This window comes from Pleurodeles waltl, chromosome 4_1 (assembly GCF_031143425.1).
Source record: "Pleurodeles waltl isolate 20211129_DDA chromosome 4_1, aPleWal1.hap1.20221129, whole genome shotgun sequence".
NCBI classification, from domain to species: Eukaryota; Metazoa; Chordata; class Amphibia; order Caudata; family Salamandridae; genus Pleurodeles; species Pleurodeles waltl.
The window spans coordinates 765,015,040-765,038,801 of NC_090442.1; the positions used below are offsets into that span (position 1 = coordinate 765,015,040).

The 23,762-nt window shown below is 48.2% G+C and overlaps 1 protein-coding gene across 1 annotated transcript in view; it reads right to left on the bottom strand.

The window, feature by feature from the left end:
* IRF5 (interferon regulatory factor 5) overlaps nucleotides 1-23,762 on the bottom strand; it is a 120,498-nt gene that overhangs the window by 56,707 nt on the left and 40,029 nt on the right. The window contains exon 2 of the mRNA XM_069229385.1: nucleotides 12,531-12,752. Coding sequence (XP_069085486.1) covers nucleotides 12,531-12,728 — 198 coding nt within the window. The 5' untranslated portion in view covers nucleotides 12,729-12,752. The remainder of the gene's footprint in view (nucleotides 1-12,530; nucleotides 12,753-23,762) is intronic.

Genomic DNA, 23,762 nt, shown 5'->3' on the forward strand with positions numbered 1-23,762 from the left:
ATGAACCAAGCTGTTTTCTTCTCACAGTAGACTAGACCTGATAAGAGAGGGTACATTGGGTGTTTTTCCATCCTGCTCGGCTTGGGAGGAGGAGCAGTCTAGGAGATCTGGCCAATCTCCAAAGGCTTGCGTAGTTTTCCCGAGTCTGAGAGGAGGGGGCACACCTTTGTAACGGATGTCTCAGGGCTTCGGAGAATTAGATTCGAATCTGCCTGACTTCGGACTGGAACTTGGCGCCAGTTGCCAGCCTCCCGTGTGGGTAGATTATCTCTTTCTCGCAGTTGACCAGGAGTCATCAACTTGCAGACCCTAGAAAGATGAAGCTGTAAATAGTTTCTCACACGGTGAAGTATTTGTTTTGCTTTGCATTCAATATCTTATAAATATAACCTGCTGTGTACATTGCAATTGAAATATATTTTGTTTTCATTGAACGTGTGCTTGAAATCTAATAATTCGTCTCTTACGAACTTGTGGGTGGGGAAGAATTAACAACAATAAAAGTCTTCTTTGAACTCAGAAGTGCATTCTTGACATGTTCTGTAAGCTCTGAAAACGAGATAAGAAGGAAAGCAGAACATTTTGGTACCAGAAGTGGGGTGGCTAGAGGAGAATTATAGATTTCTACGTGCACAATTTAAAAGTGTAATTGTTTTTTGTTGTTTGGAGAATTACAGAAGCACGGCAGACCATGTTTGAAAATGCATGTGTAGCTAAACTGCCTGATGGTGCTTTGAGAAACATGTTTTGTGGTGATGAAGCATATTTAGAAAATGTGCCTTTTGGAAGTGATGTCCCTTTTGTGTTTGACAGAAGGGTTTGGATACCTTTATCTGCTTACAGAGAAATGCAGGAGAAATGTAGGCAGTTGGAACATGAAAATAAGAATTTACGTGAGCAGATTAGCCAGAATACATTAATTCAAGATAATGCTGAAAGTTATAAAAATGCTGTTTTAGAAGAATCTTTCTTTTCCCATTCCAGTAATGAGGGGGTTAAGACAGCTTCGAGCTGCTCTAAGCCTCCCTGTGAGCCAGGTTTTTTGGCAGTCAAAGTGCATTCCTTAACTGATAATACGGACGGAGCTCAGAATGCGATTTACGAGTTACCGTTGCAAAATGAAGTAAAAAGAAAGATTTTAGAGCTTCTTACTGTTTGCACTAAGCAAGAGACACCGAGTTTCATTAGCTTGTTTGATGTTTGGAAACTGAATAGCCCTCATTTGAGTGAAATCCTAACACTTTGGTATATGGTCACTGTGAAAAATAATATGCAGCTGCGCGCTTGTGATTTGGCAAATGAAATAATGCAGACTTTAGGTTTCTGCGCAGTGCAAGAGGTAAATACTGATTTACATGTAATTCAGGAACAAGGGAAGAAAAGAGTGCCCCTAGCTAGGATCATACACTGGATCTGGTACTTGCAAGACAGGGCTAGAGTACCACAGGTAAAAGAGTCACCAGTGAAATTGTGTGCACCATTTGAATTTGTGTTCACTGAAGATAAAAAGCATGCTTGTTTTACTAATGATTAATTGACTGAAATGTTATTTTCTAGCACAGTAGAAGGAACAGTGTTGTACAATGTGTGTCAGATTTTAAAGCAAGAGCTACGTGAGATGTGTCATTTTTACACAGATTTTTGGTTCATTGCCAATGTTTTAGCCGTTAGGTTTTCCACATGGCTTGCACCTAACTGGTTCAATTCCCTTGCAGATGTTAAAGAGAATAATTCAGAGAGAGAAGTGTACACCCAGAATTCTGCCTTAGTGGGGATGGCTAAGTGGGTGCCCCAGAAATGTGAACAGCTGGGAGAAAAAGCCACTTACAGGTGGGCAGAGATGAGAGAGATGCACATTCCCCTAGATTTGATAATAACTGTGCAACACGCACAGGAGCAATCTGTCCCACAAGCAGTCACAGAGAGAGGAAAGTTACCAGGACAAATATGGCAAATTGATCAGGTTTTAGGGCAAGTGATTGCTGCAGATTACCTAGAAAAAATCAAAATTATGCTGATGACTAGAAAATAATCTGATTCATTCATACAAATTGGAGACAGAATGGCCCAACTTGTCAAAAGTGCAGTGAATGGAGGTTTGGTAAAGAAGGAGTCTGCCCCAGCCCTTCTGACAGTGCAAGAAAAGGGAAGCTGTGGCGCAGCAGATAAAAACCTCAGTGCTGAGGTGTGGGTTGAAGCCCCAAGTGACCCTCCAGAACCTGCAGAAATTATAATAAAGGGCCCCAAAAACGTCCTGCTGATTATAAAACAGGGAAAAGAGGAAGGGTACTTTTTAAATGACAAATGTTATTTGCAAGAAAAGTCATACTTGTTTCTTTTGCAGATCCTACCACGTTTCGCCACTGTCCCTGAGTGTGCTGTGTGGTCCCCCTTCGGGTGTGTGCGTGTGGGGTCGGGGAAGGGACCGAACCCCCAACCTGAACCTGGCTGAGTAAAGTGCCAGCACCATGGATCCATTTTGCACAAAGGGCGCCTTCAGTTCAAGTTCAACTTGTTTGATTGCATTCTTCCACTGGAACTGTCTGTGTTTTTTCGTGTGGAACTCTGACTTTTGCTTACCTTCCAGCAAACCTTTCAGGTGGACCGTGCACCTTTACATGAGTAGTACTCATGCTACATCAAATTGCTATTTCAATCAGAGTATAAAAGTTTCAGTCTTTTCTGTGTAGATGTATCTGATGTGAAAGGTTATGAGATCTACATGTTAATCCACTTCCATTGCTTTACAGGCATTGCTTTGATCATTCAAATCTGATTTGCTGATAATGGGTTTTTTTTGTGCTGATGTTTTTTTTTTGTTTGAAACAAGAGATATGTGAAACAAAAATTCATTGGTCAAAGGATGGAATGTCATGCTATTGATAATGTTTGAGCAATGACTTTGTGTTTCACCACTGCGCATATTAGTTGCTCCATGTTCACCAGTAGCACATTATATGTTTTGTTCAGCCTAGCCGCCTATTGGCTTTGACATGGCATTAGCCATTACTTTCTGTATTCAATTTAGCCGCCTATTGGCTTTGACATTGCATTAGCCATTACTTTCTGTATTCTGCCTATTGGCATTGACATGCTGTATTCAGTCTAGCTGCCTATTGGCTTTGACATGCTATTAGATATTACATGCTGTATTCAGTTTAGCTGCCTATTGGCTTTGACATGATGTTATACATTGCATTTTGTATTCAGCTTGGCTGCCTATTGGCTTTGACATGATATTAGACATTGCATTTTGTATTCAGCTCAGCTGCCTATTGGCTTTGACATGATATTACATTTGATATTTAGGTTAGCTGCCTATTGCCTTTAACGTGGAGTTAGACATTGCAGTTGAGAATCCAAGCTGTATTTTTCCAAGCTGTGTTTTTGCACAAGATGAACCAAGCTGTTTTCTTCTCACAGTAGACTAGACCTGATAAGAGAGGGTACATTGGGTGTTTTTCCATCCTGCTCGGGCTTGGGAGGAGGAGCAGTCTAGGAGATCTGGCCAATCTCCAAAGGCTTGCGTAGTTTTCCCGAGTCTGAGAGGAGGGGGCACACCTTTGTAACGGATGTCTCAGGGCTTCGGAGAATTAGATTCGAATCTGCCTGAATTCGGACTGGAACTTGGCGCCAGTTGCCAGCCTCCCGTGTGGGTAGATTATCTCTTTCTCGCAGTTGACCAGGAGTCATCAACTTGCAGACCCTAGAAAGATGAAGCTGTAAATAGTTTCTCACACGGTGAAGTATTTGTTTTGCTTTGCATTCAATATCTTATAAATATAACCTGCTGTGTACATTGCAATTGAAATATATTTTGTTTTCATTGAACGTGTGCTTGAAATCTAATAATTCGTCTCTTACGAACTTGTGGGTGGGGAAGAATTAACAACAATAAAAGTCTTCTTTGAACTCAGAAGTGCATTCTTGACATGTTCTGTAAGCTCTGAAAACGAGATAAGAAGGAAAGCAGAACATTTTGGTACCAGAAGTGGGGTGGCTAGAGGAGAATTATAGATTTCTACGTGCACAATTTAAAAGTGTAATTGTTTTTTGTTGTTTGGAGAATTACAGAAGCACGGCAGACCATGTTTGAAAATGCATGTGTAGCTAAACTGCCTGATGGTGCTTTGAGAAACATGTTTTGTGGTGATGAAGCATATTTAGAAAATGTGCCTTTTGGAAGTGATGTCCCTTTTGTGTTTGACAGAAGGGTTTGGATACCTTTATCTGCTTACAGAGAAATGCAGGAGAAATGTAGGCAGTTGGAACATGAAAATAAGAATTTACGTGAGCAGATTAGCCAGAATACATTAATTCAAGATAATGCTGAAAGTTATAAAAATGCTGTTTTAGAAGAATCTTTCTTTTCCCATTCCAGTAATGAGGGGGTTAAGACAGCTTCGAGCTGCTCTAAGCCTCCCTGTGAGCCAGGTTTTTTGGCAGTCAAAGTGCATTCCTTAACTGATAATACGGACGGAGCTCAGAATGCGATTTACGAGTTACCGTTGCAAAATGAAGTAAAAAGAAAGATTTTAGAGCTTCTTACTGTTTGCACTAAGCAAGAGACACCGAGTTTCATTAGCTTGTTTGATGTTTGGAAACTGAATAGCCCTCATTTGAGTGAAATCCTAACACTTTGGTATATGGTCACTGTGAAAAATAATATGCAGCTGCGCGCTTGTGATTTGGCAAATGAAATAATGCAGACTTTAGGTTTCTGCGCAGTGCAAGAGGTAAATACTGATTTACATGTAATTCAGGAACAAGGGAAGAAAAGAGTGCCCCTAGCTAGGATCATACACTGGATCTGGTACTTGCAAGACAGGGCTAGAGTACCACAGGTAAAAGAGTCACCAGTGAAATTGTGTGCACCATTTGAATTTGTGTTCACTGAAGATAAAAAGCATGCTTGTTTTACTAATGATTAATTGACTGAAATGTTATTTTCTAGCACAGTAGAAGGAACAGTGTTGTACAATGTGTGTCAGATTTTAAAGCAAGAGCTACGTGAGATGTGTCATTTTTACACAGATTTTTGGTTCATTGCCAATGTTTTAGCCGTTAGGTTTTCCACATGGCTTGCACCTAACTGGTTCAATTCCCTTGCAGATGTTAAAGAGAATAATTCAGAGAGAGAAGTGTACACCCAGAATTCTGCCTTAGTGGGGATGGCTAAGTGGGTGCCCCAGAAATGTGAACAGCTGGGAGAAAAAGCCACTTACAGGTGGGCAGAGATGAGAGAGATGCACATTCCCCTAGATTTGATAATAACTGTGCAACACGCACAGGAGCAATCTGTCCCACAAGCAGTCACAGAGAGAGGAAAGTTACCAGGACAAATATGGCAAATTGATCAGGTTTTAGGGCAAGTGATTGCTGCAGATTACCTAGAAAAAATCAAAATTATGCTGATGACTAGAAAATAATCTGATTCATTCATACAAATTGGAGACAGAATGGCCCAACTTGTCAAAAGTGCAGTGAATGGAGGTTTGGTAAAGAAGGAGTCTGCCCCAGCCCTTCTGACAGTGCAAGAAAAGGGAAGCTGTGGCGCAGCAGATAAAAACCTCAGTGCTGAGGTGTGGGTTGAAGCCCCAAGTGACCCTCCAGAACCTGCAGAAATTATAATAAAGGGCCCCAAAAACGTCCTGCTGATTATAAAACAGGGAAAAGAGGAAGGGTACTTTTTAAATGACAAATGTTATTTGCAAGAAAAGTCATACTTGTTTCTTTTGCAGATCCTACCACGTTTCGCCACTGTCCCTGAGTGTGCTGTGTGGTCCCCCTTCGGGTGTGTGCGTGTGGGGTCGGGGAAGGGACCGAACCCCCAACCTGAACCTGGCTGAGTAAAGTGCCAGCACCATGGATCCATTTTGCACAAAGGGCGCCTTCAGTTCAAGTTCAACTTGTTTGATTGCATTCTTCCACTGGAACTGTCTGTGTTTTTTCGTGTGGAACTCTGACTTTTGCTTACCTTCCAGCAAACCTTTCAGGTGGACCGTGCACCTTTACATGAGTAGTACTCATGCTACATCAAATTGCTATTTCAATCAGAGTATAAAAGTTTCAGTCTTTTCTGTGTAGATGTATCTGATGTGAAAGGTTATGAGATCTACATGTTAATCCACTTCCATTGCTTTACAGGCATTGCTTTGATCATTCAAATCTGATTTGCTGATAATGGGTTTTTTTTGTGCTGATGTTTTTTTTTTGTTTGAAACAAGAGATATGTGAAACAAAAATTCATTGGTCAAAGGATGGAATGTCATGCTATTGATAATGTTTGAGCAATGACTTTGTGTTTCACCACTGCGCATATTAGTTGCTCCATGTTCACCAGTAGCACATTATATGTTTTGTTCAGCCTAGCCGCCTATTGGCTTTGACATGGCATTAGCCATTACTTTCTGTATTCAATTTAGCCGCCTATTGGCTTTGACATTGCATTAGCCATTACTTTCTGTATTCTGCCTATTGGCATTGACATGCTGTATTCAGTCTAGCTGCCTATTGGCTTTGACATGCTATTAGATATTACATGCTGTATTCAGTTTAGCTGCCTATTGGCTTTGACATGATGTTATACATTGCATTTTGTATTCAGCTTGGCTGCCTATTGGCTTTGACATGATATTAGACATTGCATTTTGTATTCAGCTCAGCTGCCTATTGGCTTTGACATGATATTACATTTGATATTTAGGTTAGCTGCCTATTGCCTTTAACGTGGAGTTAGACATTGCAGTTGAGAATCCAAGCTGTATTTTTCCAAGCTGTGTTTTTGCACAAGATGAACCAAGCTGTTTTCTTCTCACAGTAGACTAGACCTGATAAGAGAGGGTACATTGGGTGTTTTTCCATCCTGCTCGGGCTTGGGAGGAGGAGCAGTCTAGGAGATCTGGCCAATCTCCAAAGGCTTGCGTAGTTTTCCCGAGTCTGAGAGGAGGGGGCACACCTTTGTAACGGATGTCTCAGGGCTTCGGAGAATTAGATTCGAATCTGCCTGAATTCGGACTGGAACTTGGCGCCAGTTGCCAGCCTCCCGTGTGGGTAGATTATCTCTTTCTCGCAGTTGACCAGGAGTCATCAACTTGCAGACCCTAGAAAGATGAAGCTGTAAATAGTTTCTCACACGGTGAAGTATTTGTTTTGCTTTGCATTCAATATCTTATAAATATAACCTGCTGTGTACATTGCAATTGAAATATATTTTGTTTTCATTGAACGTGTGCTTGAAATCTAATAATTCGTCTCTTACGAACTTGTGGGTGGGGAAGAATTAACAACAATAAAAGTCTTCTTTGAACTCAGAAGTGCATTCTTGACATGTTCTGTAAGCTCTGAAAACGAGATAAGAAGGAAAGCAGAACAAGTTACCCGTACTCCTCCCCGGTATCAGTAACTCCAGACAGCAGGTTTAACAAGGCAGCGACCTCTGACCTGATTGGAGCGACCTCTGACCTGATTTTGGTCAGGAGCTCGCTCCCCCACGTCCGCAGCACCACCCTGCTGTGTCCGTGTCCCTGACCCCCGCCCACGCTGCTGCTCGCGTCTTCGAGGCCCTCCTCCACCCGCAGGCATCCGCCTGCGCCTCATCCCTGGTGTATAGTGGGCTTCTGGTAAGCGTCGCTAGACTTGTGTACATTGTGCCGTTTTCACCGTATTTGTGACTGTATTCTGTGCCTTGCTTTATTGTGCCTTTTTGTTCCATCTGCTTCCATTTGTGCTTTTTTGACTTTTGTGACTGCTTTTGCCCCTTGTGCGCTCCCCTTTCCGGCTCTCTGAGCCGTGTTTCCCCGCCGCTGCCTCCCTGTGGCCCGCCCCCCTCGCGCCCCCATTCGCCGCTCCCTCCCGCCTCCCAGCTGCTTCTCCCTCCCCCCTCCCTTCTTAATGGCTGGCGCTGCGCGTCAAGGGTGAGCGACCTCTGACCTGATTTTGGTCAGGAGCTCGCTCCCCCACTTCCGCAGCACCACCCTGCTGTGTCCGTGTCCCTGACCCCCGCCCACGCTGCTGCTCGCGTGTTCGAGGCCCTCCTCCACCCACAGGCATCCGCCTGCGCCTCATCCCTGGTGTCTAGTGGGCTTCTGGTAAGCGCCGCTAGACTCGTGTACATTGTGCCGTTTTCACCGTATTTGTGACTGTATTCTGTGCCTTGCTTTATTGTGCCTTTTATTCCATCTGCTTCCATTTGTGCTTTTTTTACTTTTGTGACTGCTTTTGCCCCTTGTGCGCTCCCCTTGCCGGATCTCTGAGACGCGTTTCCACGCCGCTGCCTCCCTGCAGCCCCGCCCCCCTCGCGCCCCCATTCGCCGCTCCCTCCCACCTCCCAGCTGCTCCTCCCTCCCCCCTCCCTTCTTAATGGCTGGCGCTGCACGTCCGCGCCCTCCGCGCCTGGACCGCGCCCAGCGCCATCCCCCTGGTCAGCAGGACCCCCGCACCGCCAGACGCCTCTACACGGCCAACCAGCTCATCGCCCTCAACCCCGGCCGCTTCACAACATGCTTCCAGTCCTCACCGAAGAACACCAAAGGACCCTTCTCCTGCCGCGCCTGCAACTTCACCTGCGACAGATCTAGGAAACCTGCAACTACCGGTACTAACCACCTCCACTGTATACTCCTCAACACACGCTCCGCACGCAAGCATGCCATCGAGCTCTGGGACCTGCTCGACACCACCGCCCCAGACGTAGCCTTCCTGACCGAAACCTGGTGGAACGACTCTTCAGCACCTGACATCGCCATAGCCATCCCGGGCGGCTACAAGATCATCAGAAGAGATCGCCCCAACGGAATCGGAGGAGAAATAGCCATCGCCCACAAATCCACCCTCAAAATCCACACCCACACGGACGACACCCTCAAGACCGCCGAACACCTGCACTTCCGAATCCACACTGACCCCAACACCACTCTCAGAGGAACGCTCATCTACAGACCCCCCGGACCACGAGCACCCTTCAGCAACTTCATCGCCGACCTCACCAGCACCCACGCGCTCTGTTCTACGGACTACATCCTCCTTGGAGACCTTAATTTCCACATGGAGAACAACAACGACGCCAACACCGCATCTCTGACCGACAACCTCTCCAACCTCGGCCTCAGACAACTCGTCACCACACCCACCCACATCGCGGCCACACGCTTGACCAGATCTTCTCCGCAAGCAACCACGTCACCTTCAACCACACCACCGAACTTCACTGGACCGACCACCACTGCATCCACTTCACATTCAAGAAGCATATCGAGCACCACCGCACCCAACAACCACCCCGCCGCCGCTGGAGCAAAGTCACCGAAGGCCAGCTGACCAGCACCCTCGCCCTGAACCCACCCACCGACTCCACCGACCCAGACACCGCCGCACTCAACCTCCGACGGTGGATCAACGACTGTGCCAACACCCTCGCACCACTCAAGAGATCCACCGACAACCAAGAAAGAAAAAAAGCCGCCTGGTTCACTGACGAACTCCTCACCTCCAAACGCGTCTGCCAGAAACTAAAGAAGAAATGGCTCCTCGAACACACACCCGACAGCCTTACAGCCCACAAGGATGCCACCCGCAAGCACCACCAGCTAATCAGACTAGCCAAGCGATCCCACTTCACAGAACGCTTGAACAACAACGCACCCGACAGCAAAGAGCTCTTCTGCATTGTGAAAGAGCTCTCCAACCCCAGCGCCAACGTCAACGACATCCCACCATCCCAGAAACTCTGCGACGCCTTGTCCACCTTTTTCTACCAGAAGATCGCTGACATCCACAACAGCCTGAACACCACGCCCACGACGGACCCCACCCCCGAAAACTCCACCTGCACCAACCGCTTGACCGCCTGGACCCACGTAGACGACACAGAAACATGCAAGATCATGAATTCCATCCACTCAGGATCTCCATCAGACCCATGCCCCCACCACATTTACAACAAAGCCGACACTACCATCGCCCCCCAACTTCGAAAGACCATAAACATATCCTTTGAAACTGCGACATTCCAGGAAAGCTGGAAGCATGCTGAAATCCACGCCCTCCTTAAGAAGCCCAAAGCAGACCCCAACGACCTCAAAAACTTCCGACCGATCTCCCTGCTCCCCTTCCCGGCGAAGGTCACCTAGAAGATCGTAAACGCTCAGCTTACCCGCCACCTCGAGGACAACTCCATCCTGGACCCCTCCCAGTCCGGTTTCAGACGTAACCACAGCACCGAGACTGCCCTTCTCGCCGCCACAGACGACATCAGACAGCAAATGGACAACGGCGAAACATCAGCCCTCCTCCTCCTGGATCTATCCGCTGCCTTCGACACGGTTTGCCACCGCACCCTGAAAACACGCCTCCACGAAGCCGGAATACAAGAAAAAGCCCTCAACTGGATCTCCTCATTCCTCTCAGGCAGAACCCAGAGAGTCCACCTCCCACCCTTCCGCTCCGAAGCCACCACGCCCAACGCTGTTCAACATCTACATGGCCCCCCTCGCACAACTGGCTCATCAGCACAACCTCAACATTCTCTCTTACGCCAACGACACCCAGCTCATCCTCTCTCTCATTAAAGACCCGTGCACCGCCAAAGCCAACCTCCACAAGGGAATGAAGTCCATCGCCGAGTGGATGAGACGCAGCCGCCTGAAGTTGAACCCTGACAAGACGGAGGTCCTCATCCTCGGACGCACCCCCTCCGCCTGGGACGACTCCTGGTGGCCCACCTCACTGGGAGCCCCGCCAACACATATCGACCGCGCACGCAACCTGGGCTTCATCCTCGACTCCTCCCTATCCATGTCCAAGCTGGTCAGCGCAGTTTCCTCCTCCTGCTACAACACCCCCCGCATGCTCTGTAGAATCTACAAGTGGATCCCGACAGAAACAAGAAGAACGGTGACCCAGGCCCTCGTCAGCAGTAGACTAGACTACGGCAACGCACTCTACACAGGCATCCCAGCAAAAGACATACGACACCTCCAACGCATCCAAAACACCTCCGCCCGGCTGATCCTCGACGCACCCCGCCGCTGCCACATCTCCCACCACCTGAGAGACCTCTATTGGCTCCCCGTGGACAAGAGGATCACCTTCAAGCTCCTCACCCATGCTCACAAGGCACTCCACAACGCTGGACCAGCCTACCTGAACAACAGACTCAACTTCTACGCCCCCACCCGCCAACTCCGCTCTCCCGACCTCGCCCTCGCCACCGTTCCCCACATTCAGCGTAAGACCTCCGATGGCAGATCCTTCTCCTACCTCGCCACCAAGACTTGGAACGCCCTCCCGACCGTCCTGAGACAGACCCAGGACCTACTCGCATTCAGGAGACTTCTTAAGACCTGGCTCTTCGACCAGTAGCAGCACCCACCCCCCCCGCCCTCAGCGCCTTGAAACCCTCACGGGTACGTAGTGCGCTCTACCAATATTGTGATTGATTGATTGATTGAAACAGGGAGCACTCGTAATGAGACTGTTCAGCCCGATGTAGGTAAGGTGTTGGGAATCAGCTGAACGAAAGACTGTGAACTGCACACATTCCTTCCAGGGGTGTCATCTCTTCTTGCAATTAACTACTTATTCATCAGTGTGCTTACATAATTATTTCAGGAGATGACGCATAAGTCCATTAAAGTCAATTCACCAAAATGCCAGGGGTAGCAGAAGTGACATCACGTATCCTATCCACAATGTCAAATGATTGATTACTTGTCGGACACTTTGTCCATCAGAGTCTGGTAATTGCCATTGATGAGCTAGAGGAAAGGCAGGAAGTGGAAACTGCAGAAAGTAGATAGCTCTGATGCTGACACTGTTTTTCTGAGCTTTAGAGCAAAGGAAGTAATGCGAGTAGCAACAAGCTACTATTGCCTGCACCTGCTGACACCCGTCTTAAGCATAGGAACAAACCCCCAGTCGTAGTAACTTATGTACTCTGAGTCAACACAGAAGTTGCCATGTGCCATGTCCAGTAACCCCTCGCCTGGAGTCTTCTGGGGTGATTTTCTTTTATCGAGATAGTGGTGAAAGGAAAAAAGGAACTAACGGCGGAATGCCCATATGGGGGCATTAGGCAATAGTACATACGTCACTTCCCCTGAGTGGGAAGGGTATGCTAAGGGTATGAAGCAAAGGAATATTCAGAAGCCGCATCTTATGTTCTCTGTAGAACCTCTCGGAAATTAATCTCTCAGAGCAGCCTGCTCCAGTGACACTTCTAAGTTCTTTCCAATATCCCCTGTTACCAAAATATACCCGGTCTCCTCTGAGGAGGCGAGCACAAAGAAGAGTCACACAGGCTAGTGTATAGTGCCAGTCAGGACAGAGCTCCTTGTAATACAACTGGTCTCTCTGGCATGCTCCACAGAAGTGTAACACGTTTCTAAAAATTGGTCCCCTGAGCAGCCCTAAGCGAGACCGAGTTTGCTGCACAACGCAGGTACGATTTCTTTTAATGGAACAAAAAAACACAACACACCACAGTCTCCGTGACAATGGAGGCCTTACTGGTTTCCTGCGTAGTAGCTCACCTTGAAGATGGTGTTTTCATCATCCTGGATGGGGATGTGCCTCGTGGCATGGCGCCAGGGGATCCGGAAGAGTTTGCGTTCCTGGTTTTCCCACTGGAGGCCCATGTACTGCCCGCTGTCCACCTGGGCAATGAGCCAGGGCTTCAGTCGGATCCGCCGGGGGTGGCAGTTCATTGAAGCCGGAGTCCTGACATCCATGCGACGCACTGGACCACAAGCGACCTGCAGACAAATGACGAGGTGAAGTTCGTATGAAGAGATGGACGTATGCATTTTTAGTATATATTTATGTATTCTATAAACTACACTTCTTTATTAGAAATACGTACACATGCACGAGTGTGCATTGAGGTGTTAGTTCATTTTACAATGACTTAAAGAAATACCTGTACATGTGCATGTAACGTGTGTGTGAACAATGTAAGGAGCTATTTATAACCGTTGTACGAGTGTGGTAGGGGCCGTGACTCACAAGAGGCGAGGCCTTAAGCCCAACCTCTCTTGTGCGCGATCACAACTCCACCAAGATTTTTGCTGCTCACAGTGGGGCCAGGCCCTGCCCCTTTGCATCCACCCCAGTGGCCTAAGAATGTAATATGAAGCATATGCAACGGGTAATGTGCAATCTGGCCCTCTTTTGCCATTTCAGGTTCTGGAGATATTTACCAACTACTAGGCCCATACTGTTCTGTACAGTCACCTTGACATTCACAACCAACTTGGCCTTCAGTCTCATGATATCTAACATCACCAGAACTCTGAGGTGGCAATACAGGCCTGTATTACATGATACCCCTTATGTGTTTTTCTTAATTCATGTTTATTCAATGGCAGTTACCTTTGAAACCATGTTTCTTCAACCACCGAAATGTTTCGTGAAAAGAGTAAGCGAAAAACTGGTCAATACATTTTGCTTGTAAAAGAAAGAGAAACATGTTTCATTATGGGTGTTAGACGTTGGAGTTTTAGTTACAACATGTTTGGCGTTGTTGAAGGCACGTTCTATCTGGAAAAGAGAGAGATTGTTAAACTGCTGCTGGAAGGTACAGCTACTAATGAGTGCTGTCTGCAATTAGAATGTTTAGTATTTGGCGACGTTTTATTATTTAAAAAAAAGGGCAATGGTAACGCTTAGCAGAGTGCTTTGCTACTCTAATTGTGTAAATGCAATGTCATATTTCGATAATAAATAAATAGATGGCGGAAATTACTAATTTGTGTTCTCTCAAAGGCTGAAATCTGTATTTCACCGGAGTTATGTCATATTGGCACTGGCGTTTTTCCTTGCTGTTTGCCACTGCTCGTGCCTCACCGAGTGCCAAGAACCACACATGACAGACGGGCGTTTGTGACTCACAGTTTTTGGGTGTGTCACACCTGGAAGAGTGAGTGCGCGCTGGACGTGTTCCAAGGGCACGCTCACTGCCGGGTCTGATTCTCTTCTCACCAGTTCGTCTCACTGCACGGGTTGGCCGGCCTGACAGGTGTTTTGCAGGAAGTGGGAGTAATCAAGCTTGGAAAATCACAGAGCGTGTGGAGACAGGTCGGATGTGGGAGTTGATAACCAACCGGGCCGCTGACCAAGAGTGAGTGGGCTGTGCACTCTGTGTGAACCTGGCTCACTCTGGGCGCAGAGACAACCACTGCTTCCCCTGTCACACCGCAGACCCAGGAAGCAACAAGTGCCAGACCGTCAAATGCAGGGGTGGCGAAGAGGGAGTGGGGGGATTCGCAAGGTAAATACCCAACACATTTCATCTACGAATCACACATTATCGCTCCAAGTCGTAAGGTCGTGGGCCCTGGGCACACAAACTAAACTCACTCATGCACTGTTGGTCAGTCCTGCGCGCCCTCGCAGTGATGTGGTTAGTGTCAAACAGTTCAAACTGTGGGCATCAGGAGCGTTGGTGAAGTCTGCTGCAGAAGTTTCTTTTGAGGTGCCCTGGCTCTGTGAAAGGCAAACCTGCAAAGGTTGGGATGACATTGATGGAGTTTGGATATCTTCCTCTGAGGCCCGATGCCTCCAAGTACCTTTTGGTGGAGCATCTTCAGACTCATCTCTTGTGCCGGGATTCCCTTTTTGCTGGTTTGCCACAGGACCACGTGGGGTGTGCACGGCCACATGTGGGCTGCACAAAGGGGTTGCTGCAGGACCTCTAACAGGGCACAGCCAAGTCACTCGTGCAAGATGTGTCATGATCAGGTGTGCTCTTGCCAGCAGGACTCCGGTGCACATGGGGTCTAACATATAGGGGGTCATTTTGACCTCGGCGGTCTTTTATGAAGACCGCTGAGGGACCGCCGTGCGGAAGACCGCCATTGGTGGCGGTTTGCCGCTCGGCCTATTATGACCGTTGGCAGCTCTCCGTCCTTTTACGGACGGAGAGCCGCCAACAGCCATACAGGCGGGATGCGGGGAAGTGGAGGTTCCTCCACCTCCACCGCCACACCAACAGAACACCGCCCAGCGAATCACATCCTGTGATTCGCCGTGGCGGTGTTCTGTTGGAGGTGTGGTGTCGGCGGAGCTGCCCCCATGGCTCCCGTCCCCTCCCGGAGGATCGTCGGACCAGTTAAGTCAATCGTCCGTGAGGGGTGGGGGGTTAGGGGGTGTTGTGTGTTGTGTGGGTGCATGGGGGTGTGCGTTTGTGTATGTAGAGGGGGTGTGTGAGTGCGTGTATGCCTGCGGGGGTGTTGTGTGTATGGGAATGAGTGCGTGTATGTCTGTATGGATGTGTGCGTGTATGTTTGAATGTGGGTGTGCGTGTATGACTGTGTGTGTGGATGTAGGAATGTATTTCGGCGTGTGTGCGTGTAAGTATGTAGGTGGTGCCTGCGTGCGTGTCGTGTGGGTATGGGTGAAGTGATGTTGGGGATCGGGGTGGGGAGGGGGGCCCTGCCACCTTTGGGGGGTGGCAGGGGTGGTGGGGGGGTAGGGGAGGGAGTTGGGGTGGGAGTGGGGGAGACCCCTATCAGTGCCAGGGAAGGAATTCCCTGGCACTGATAGTGCTTACCGCCATGGATTTTATGGCGGTTCAAACTGCTGGAAATCCACAGTGGTAAGCCGGGTCCAAATACCGCCGGCCGCCGGGCTGGAGACCCAGGTCTCCCACCCGGCGGGCGGAACGGGGAATTGGCGGATGACCATGGCGGTAACCGCCATGGTCATAATTCCACAGAGTAAGACCGCCAGCCTGTTGGCGGTCTTACCACCGGTTCTCCGCCTTCCGCCAGGGTTGTAATGACCCCCATAGTCTCTGGATGATTGGTCTCCCACAGCGCCAGGAGTGCCTCATCAGTTTTCTAATGGCTCGCATGCCACTCTGGTGTTGGGATGCCCCTTGGGTGGTTATGGTGATAAACATGGCAATGTAGATGTTGTTACCATTTGACAACCTGTACAACAGGTGGCAATTTCTTGCGTAGAGTGAGGATGGCTGGAGAGACTTCGTAGCCACATAACTTGTCGCATTGTTGGTGCGGTTCTTCTTCTTCTTTGGCATTTGCAGTTGCTAGCAGGGATACCTCCTATCTCAAGCAGCTGGGAAAGGTGGCTTGACGGTCGCACCGTGAAGCTTGGGGCAGGTACACAGTTTGCACCTGCAGGCGGCTTACATTCGGTAATCCTGCTGGGCTGTCTCCAGTGATGTCGCTGCACCTCAGTGGCTGGTTTGTGTTTGTAGATGCCCTCTCGGGTGGTGGATCAAGTCTTTGGTCTTGACACATTTCTTCATTCCTCCTGTGCACCTGTGGTTGTTGGAATCTTCAGTCTGACAGGTCTGTCACACACCATTCTCTCCTCAATTTGTTGACGTGGCATTGTGCCGAGCTCAGCATTTCTTCTAACCTCGTCTGGTTAAGAGCACTCCTCTTTTCTTCTTTTCTCATTCTTTCTCCTGTGATGTGGCGCCCTGCCACATGTTGCATGTTCACTTCACATGGACCTCTCACTAATCGCATCCTGTTCATAGGACACACTTTTTCTGTTGTAGATGTGACAATCACCCACACTCTGCCTGTCCCTTCCTCAGGGATCTTCTTGGTGCTCTGCTCGCTGGATGGAGGATCACCTTCCTTCAGCCTTCATTCAAAGGTGCAGTGCTTGCTCCTCAAGGCTGCGCCATCATGGTGCTTGGTCCTGTCTAGTTTCGTGCATGCTTGGCAGGGTTGGTCACTCTGTGATATTCTCATTGATGGGCCAACGCTGGCCAGTTGACGCTGGGTTGGCCAACTGGTGCTGCCTATTTCGTGCAGCATTGCCATTTCCAGGACTCCTGCTCTTGTTGTTAGACTCACCAGTGCAATAGTATGTTGTCTCTGTGTCCCTGGAGTTTGGGCCCTCTCTGTGTCCCTTCTTTGATAAGGTGCGCCTTTGCAAGCTAGTGCCCTTGCAGGGAGTGATGGGGCTAAGAGACAGTCTCTTCATGGGTGCCGTCTGCTGGCACCTTGCGTGCATGCTCTTCTTGCTTGCGGTGGTGGCCGTTCACCACCAGGTGGTATGCTGCGCTCTTTTGGTCAGTCTCGGGTATGCTTCTAAGAAGGCTTGTCTCACTGGGTCCTGTGGGTCCTGTGCCAGTTTGCCAGCCTCTCTCTCCTGTGTGTGCAGATGGGCCTGTGCAGGCACTCTCTGCTGGGGGCGCGCCATGTTTTTTGCACCCCTGGCAGCTTCTCTGTCCCCTATGTACTGGGCTCACCTTCCGCCCTGCTGTGTTGCAAATAGCGTGGGTATGCACAGCAGGGCTTCTCTCACAATCTCTTAGTGCCGCTGTTTAAGGCGCAGTCGTGGGGCACCACAGACTCAAGGCAATAAAAGTCACTTCCCAATGTTAGACCCCATCAGGGCCGCTTCATATGTAAATTTGCTGCCAACTTCTGATGCGATTTGATGAGCCACCACTAGGTAACGCTGCAGGTTCACTTGGAGGAGGGCGCGGCAGTCTTCCCTGATACCACGGACCACGTGGGGGCTGGAAGTGCAGATGCGGGAGGGGGGCACACAATCTTCTCACTGCTGCTGGACGTGTCTTTGTAAAACGCTAACTCTAAACTGGTGTGGTATCACAAATACCCGCTAAGAGGTACTAATGTAGGTGATGCTGCCACTTCAAATACAGGGTCCACAGCAATCTTCTCCATGCTGGTTCTCAGTCCTCTGGCCGCAGTCCTGGTTTCCCACAAAACGCCTTCTGGTGGGCAGCTTCTGCTTGCGCTGCCTTTTTTTCCCCCTCTTGAGCGCGGTCGGGTCTGAGTCATGTCTTCAGGTACTGGGGGGCGATCTGGGCAAACAGTTTTTCATTGGCCCACTGCTGTGGCAAACACTCACCTTCTCTTCTCTGGTGGACAAACAAAACAAGCAGAACTGTGTGATTGCTGCCGGTTGCCACAGCGGACTTCTCTCCCCCGTTAAGTGGTTGCCTGCCACTAGGGGGCACGCAGTGCACACCGCACGTGTATCAACTTCACTTTCCAGACAGCCATCTCTAAGGCAGGGGACCGGGCTGCTGCCATACATGGAGGAAGGTGTGCGCCCTTTTCTGCTCTGGGCTTCAAACGCGCTATGTATGCTTCAGTCTGAGTACCCGACTTCTGTCCTGATCCAGTTTGGCCTGTGCAGCAGGGTCAGCTTAACCCCCGCCTTACCTCATTATGTACACATCTCCAACGCTGGAGGCCATGCTGCCTCTCACAGGAGCTGCAGAGACAGATGACGGAGGGGTGGCCTCCAAAAACAGGTGTACACTCGTCCCTGCTCTTCCCTTCTGCTGACAGGGTGCCACTACTGAGCGCATCTCCTTGCCAGGCCGCTGCAGGACTTTCCTGCACTGTGACTTCGGGCCTTGTCGCCCATGATGGCGCTGTTGATTCGGGGGGGGGGGGGGGGGGGGGGGTCAACCGCTTGCGGTACAAGTCGGCTGTGCGTGGGTGCCTAGAGCACGGTGCTGGCTGTGGCACTCCACCGCATTTCACGAATCACTCTTATCTTCAGGGCCAGTCGATGTGCTGGCTCTCGCCAGGTGGGAGCTGCAGGAGCATGTGCCTTGAGCTAAGCTTCCCCCACGAGGCACAGCAGAGCTGCAGTCAGCACACACTCGGGGTCGGACCCACTCTTAACCATTGCGAACTCATGGGCCCAGGGCCCACATACCAAAAAACTTATGGACACAGACACATGATTACTGCACATATAACTGACCATGAGCTCATGTGCTCAGACCCTTCTATTGGGAGGGTCACCTAACTTGTGATGTCTGTGTTGAATGAGTGTGAGGTGACTGTGAAAGCCAGCCCACTGGTAGTGGCTGGTAGAAACACTAGTATATATCCAGGGGGACACTACACAAGTAATGCATATTAAATACATTGCTACATTTTCAAACTGGAGAAGTGGGAGATTTAGGAAAAAATGTCTCAGGTATATATTTTTTCCCCATTGGCTCATATTGAGTCAGACGCAGTTCAAGAAACGTAAAATGAAGCAATTTTCACTTTAAAAATGGGGAATCTTGTTTACTTAATAAGGAAACCCTACCAGAAGCAGCATCCTCTCTGCTCAGCCTCCTCTTTCTAACTGTCCACTTCTTCTGTCATTCGCCAACATTCTATGACATCATACACTGGCTGAGCAGGGCAGGGAACCAGAGAAGCTGCGCATAGAAGCATTACAGCCATTGCAGGTTATTACAGTCATTCCAGGTTACAACACCTCTCCTTCCCTTTAAGAATAGCACATAAATACAAATAGAACCATAAGAGACTTTAGATTCAATAAAGAAAAATACAAACAAAACCAGAAGAGATTCTAGCTTTGAAAGGCCCTATATATTATTCACACGTTGGTTGCATCCGACACCATCCATATGAAACCAAAAGCATAACATATACAGGTCACACAGAACCCATCTAAACAAAACCACTAGCATGGGCAATACCGGGTGAACAATATTTTCTCCCCAACCTACAATTAGGCAAATAGGTGTGGTTCTTAAGGAATCTGTTAGTGGTAATGTCTCCTGTACTTAAGGTGCAAGGAGTCTCCAAATGTGACCATGGAGACTGAAGACGGCCCTGATAAGCCGGAAGTCATAGAGTTGTGTCAAAAGAGTAGAACCGGAAAAGTCATCCGGTCGATCCCAAATCAAGTAAGCAAGGACTTCAGTCTCCATGGTCACATTTGGAGACTCCTTGCACCTTATGTACAGGAGACATTACCACTAACAGATTCCTTAAGAACCACACCTATTTGCCTAACCGTAGGTTGTCCAACTCTTCCTAACTGGCCGGATGGTCTAGCCTTGAGGAAGTCACCTAAGTGACGAAACACGTGTTGGCTGTATTTTGAAGAACACACTATCTGTTTTGAGGCGGACTGTGCCTCCAAATAAAGACACCTTCTCCAACAGACTTGGGACATTTACGCATTCTGTCTTTGATTTCATGTCCTACCAAGGACATAAATCCTGTGTATTTTGATTATACTGGACAGTGGTGTGCTGTGGTAACTTTGTGTTCATTGTTATTGTGTACATCGGTACACATCTTTGTGCCTACTGGGTAGTAAGGCACCTGACCACTTGGCACCTACTTTGGACTATATTTGCATTCATAACGTATTAGTGTACTTACTCCCTGGGTGTGCGGCAGTTCTCGCCCTTACTACCCCTCATCATTGTCCACATACAGGAAACACATATACCCCACATACCCCCTCTACTGCCCACTCTTGCAGGACAAGGAACAAGCACTACACTCACCCTCTAATGCCCGCTCTTGCAGGACAAGGGACAAGCACTACACTCACCCCCTACTGGGTACTCTTGCATGAACAGGGACAAATACTACACACTCACCCTCTACTGCATACTATTGTAGGATCAGGGATAAATACTACACGTTCACCAGCCTCTACAGCCTCTATCATACAGCCTCAATCATACGTATGATACTTGATCATACATCAGGTATCATCAGTTACCTGACTCCTACTTGCCAAGAAGGAATCTTTGAATACAACAAATCTCCCTTCTGAATGGGATCTATTTGAATGCACATATGAGTATCCGAATTCTGCATCAACTAACTTCTCCAAACTTTGTCACACCGTCCGACACACACACAGTGCACTACATTACAACACTGTAATCCACATGGGCTCGGAGCACTGAAACACTTAACAGCAGTGATCGGAGCCTGCTCAGCACTCCAGTTCCACATTCTGGTACACAAGCTACCTCCCCCCACTGCAACTCAATATGTCAAAGAAAAATAATGAAAGAAACTCCAGGGTAGAAATGCCTGCTCTGTAATCCAACAATGCAGGCACCCTGCACAATACCAGTTCCAAACTCTGACAGTCATGCTGCCTTCAATAACTGCAGCACACTATGTGGATACCTAACAGTGCTATCAGTCATAAATGCTACAAGTCATACAGCCCCAAAAACTGATGCATCTTGCCTCCCATTGGATACTGGTTTAGAAAACAATCTGGAAAAGGACACTGCAACGCAAGCCAGACCTTTACACTGCAACTCACAGCCACTTCAGACAGTTTGGTATATTCTTGAATCAAAGACTGCAACACATTCTAGCTCTGAAACCTGTAACACGTCTCTTCCAAAAGCTCTTCCAACACCTTGCTGAAACATATGCTGCTAACAACAGCAAGAACCCTGGCTCACAACCTTGTGGATTGAATGTGAGTTATAGTGTCCAGAGCTTGCACATCTTTAGTGTTCTGTATTAGCATGTGTTTATTTTTAATGACAGTACTGCTCTGAGCTTTACAAACTAGATTTTTCTTTCTTAATTAATCAATTTGCACTGATTGATTCACATTGTCTTGATGTTGGGATGCTGGAATCTCAAGCAAACTCAGAAAACAAGGAGACATGCTTACGCGGAACACTACAACCTCCACTAGAACTAAACACTACAGAATAAGCCCACTGTGATTGCTGTAATTTCCTTCTAACAATACAAACATCGCTGGCTTACAAACATCAACAGACAGTGCAACACATGCAACCTCTGAACACTATAATATATGCTGGTTTGGAGCCCAGCCACACACACTGTATCCAAACAGTACAGTCACGGCACCTGCGAACATGACAACACTGTCTCTGTGCATTTCAACAAATGGGTGGACCATACACTGCAAGGCATGCCAAAAGCAAGTGCTTCAATACACTCTGAGAAACTACAGCTTTTCTCCAATGACAGAGTATTCACCAGGCAGCTAAAAGTCTATAATACTACTTTCAGCCCAAGAAGAAAGAGGTTGATTTGTTACAGCTAGTCAAATAAGCTTCTTAATGTCACTGAGCAATTCTCATTCTTTGGTAGCTTGTGACAGAGATTAAGGTTTCCTTTAATAGTGTGAATGATCAAAGATATAGTTAGTACAAGTGAAGAATAATTAAAAAATATTGCATATTTGTGAGGAAATTAATATTTTTGCATGTTCACCCCCACATTTTTGGACTAATGCTGCTTGTTTTTCACCTCTAAGAGTACACTGAGGCCTCTATACCAGACCTCAGTACCTGTGCTCTTACCCTTAAACTGGTATGTCGAATTGACCCAATTGGCTGACCTAACTTACCTGTAAGTCCCTAGTAAATGCTTTCCAGGGCATGTAAGTTAGAGGCTTCCCTTGTGCTTCCCTGGGTTGGGCACGAGTAAAATGAGACTCCCAGACCAACTGCCCGACCAACTTTGCCAATTAAGGAAATGGAAAAGTCAGAGTTTCGCCTGATATTATGTGTAAGTCACCCTTATGGCAGGCTTATTGAGTTGTAAAGCAGCGTGCAGCATATTCCATGGGCAGAACATGTTATGCTGTTTTTACTGTGGAAACGCTTGGTTACCCAAATGGCAACTGCAAACTTATATGCTGACCCCTCAGTGGGTCATTTAAGGTATAAAACAATTCATTACATTAACCCGACTTGATTCTCAGGTCAAAATTAATATAACAAGTAGCAGTGCGAACCTTTAGCTAAGTTGCTACTTTCCTACCTTTAGTCCCCTGTGCGCATATTAGTTGCAAACTGGCTCCTGTCACAGGGAAAGTTTTCTGCCGTCCTGCGGAAACATTAGGAAAGCATACAAAGGGGCCTGTGCTGGAAGGAGGTGTCACAACCCCTCCTGCAGGTCGCCACACAGGTGTTCACCTATAAGGTGTGCTTCAGAGGAGGAGCTGACTTTGAAGGGCGAATGGGTAACACTTGGGAGTGAGGTTGCTCCATTGTTCAGGAAGACAGCCTGGCACTAAGGACAGGAGAGCAGAAAACAGTTGTCAAGCCTGTTTTCTAGGCATGTGTAACCTATTTGGTAGCCATACATCTGGCTTGAGCTAGTTAGATCCACATGCCAGGAGAAGGGTCCTGCCATTTTGAAAGTGTGCAGAATGGTGTATCTCGGGATGCCTAGATGCCACACTTTGCAGAAAATGGTCATGAGGTGGGAGAAAACTTGGTAGCCCATTAGCTACCAACCACATCCTGCCTCCGGGGGTTTTCTGAGCTTAAGTAGGGCACCCCTGAAACCCCAAACTCAGATCTTAACTGGACTGGAAGGAGGATCGAAGAATGACTGCCCTGCTGCACTGCGGAACCAGCAAAGTAAGGCTGAACGGGCGTGGACTGCACCCGCTGAATCTGGTGGCTGTGCCCACTGTGTCCTGCTTAAATAGAAACCTTCTCCAGAGCCCAGCCAAAGTCAAAAGACACCAAGTGTCAGTGAGCTGGCCTCCTGTTCACAGCACAGGGGCACAACAGCTGAGAAGCCTGCTGGGCAAGTTGGTAGCCCAAAGTCTTTCAGCCACCATCGACCCCTGCTGTGCAGCACTATGGACCAGAACCCAATCAACAAATATGCACCTGAGTTCGCTAAGCCCAGGAGTGTCATCGAAGTGCACCTGGGACCCCTAGAGGATGAGTTTTCAACCCAGGAAGGATTGGCCTGTGACTGCGATACTGGGTGACTGGTACACCAGTGTGGACTGGTCTTCTACCAGCACGAAATGGACTTCGAGGGATGTCAAGCCTGTGACCAGGACTGCCTCACCCCCTTGGTGGACTGAGGAGTAGTGACAGCAAGACCCCTGTCGACTGCATAGCATCCGCAGCATCCTCTGAGCATCTTCAGCATCCTTCACATCTTGCATCAGGACCACTCCCAAATGAAAACCCTGCAAAGGATAAAAGTGCCTTGGACTGACTGAAG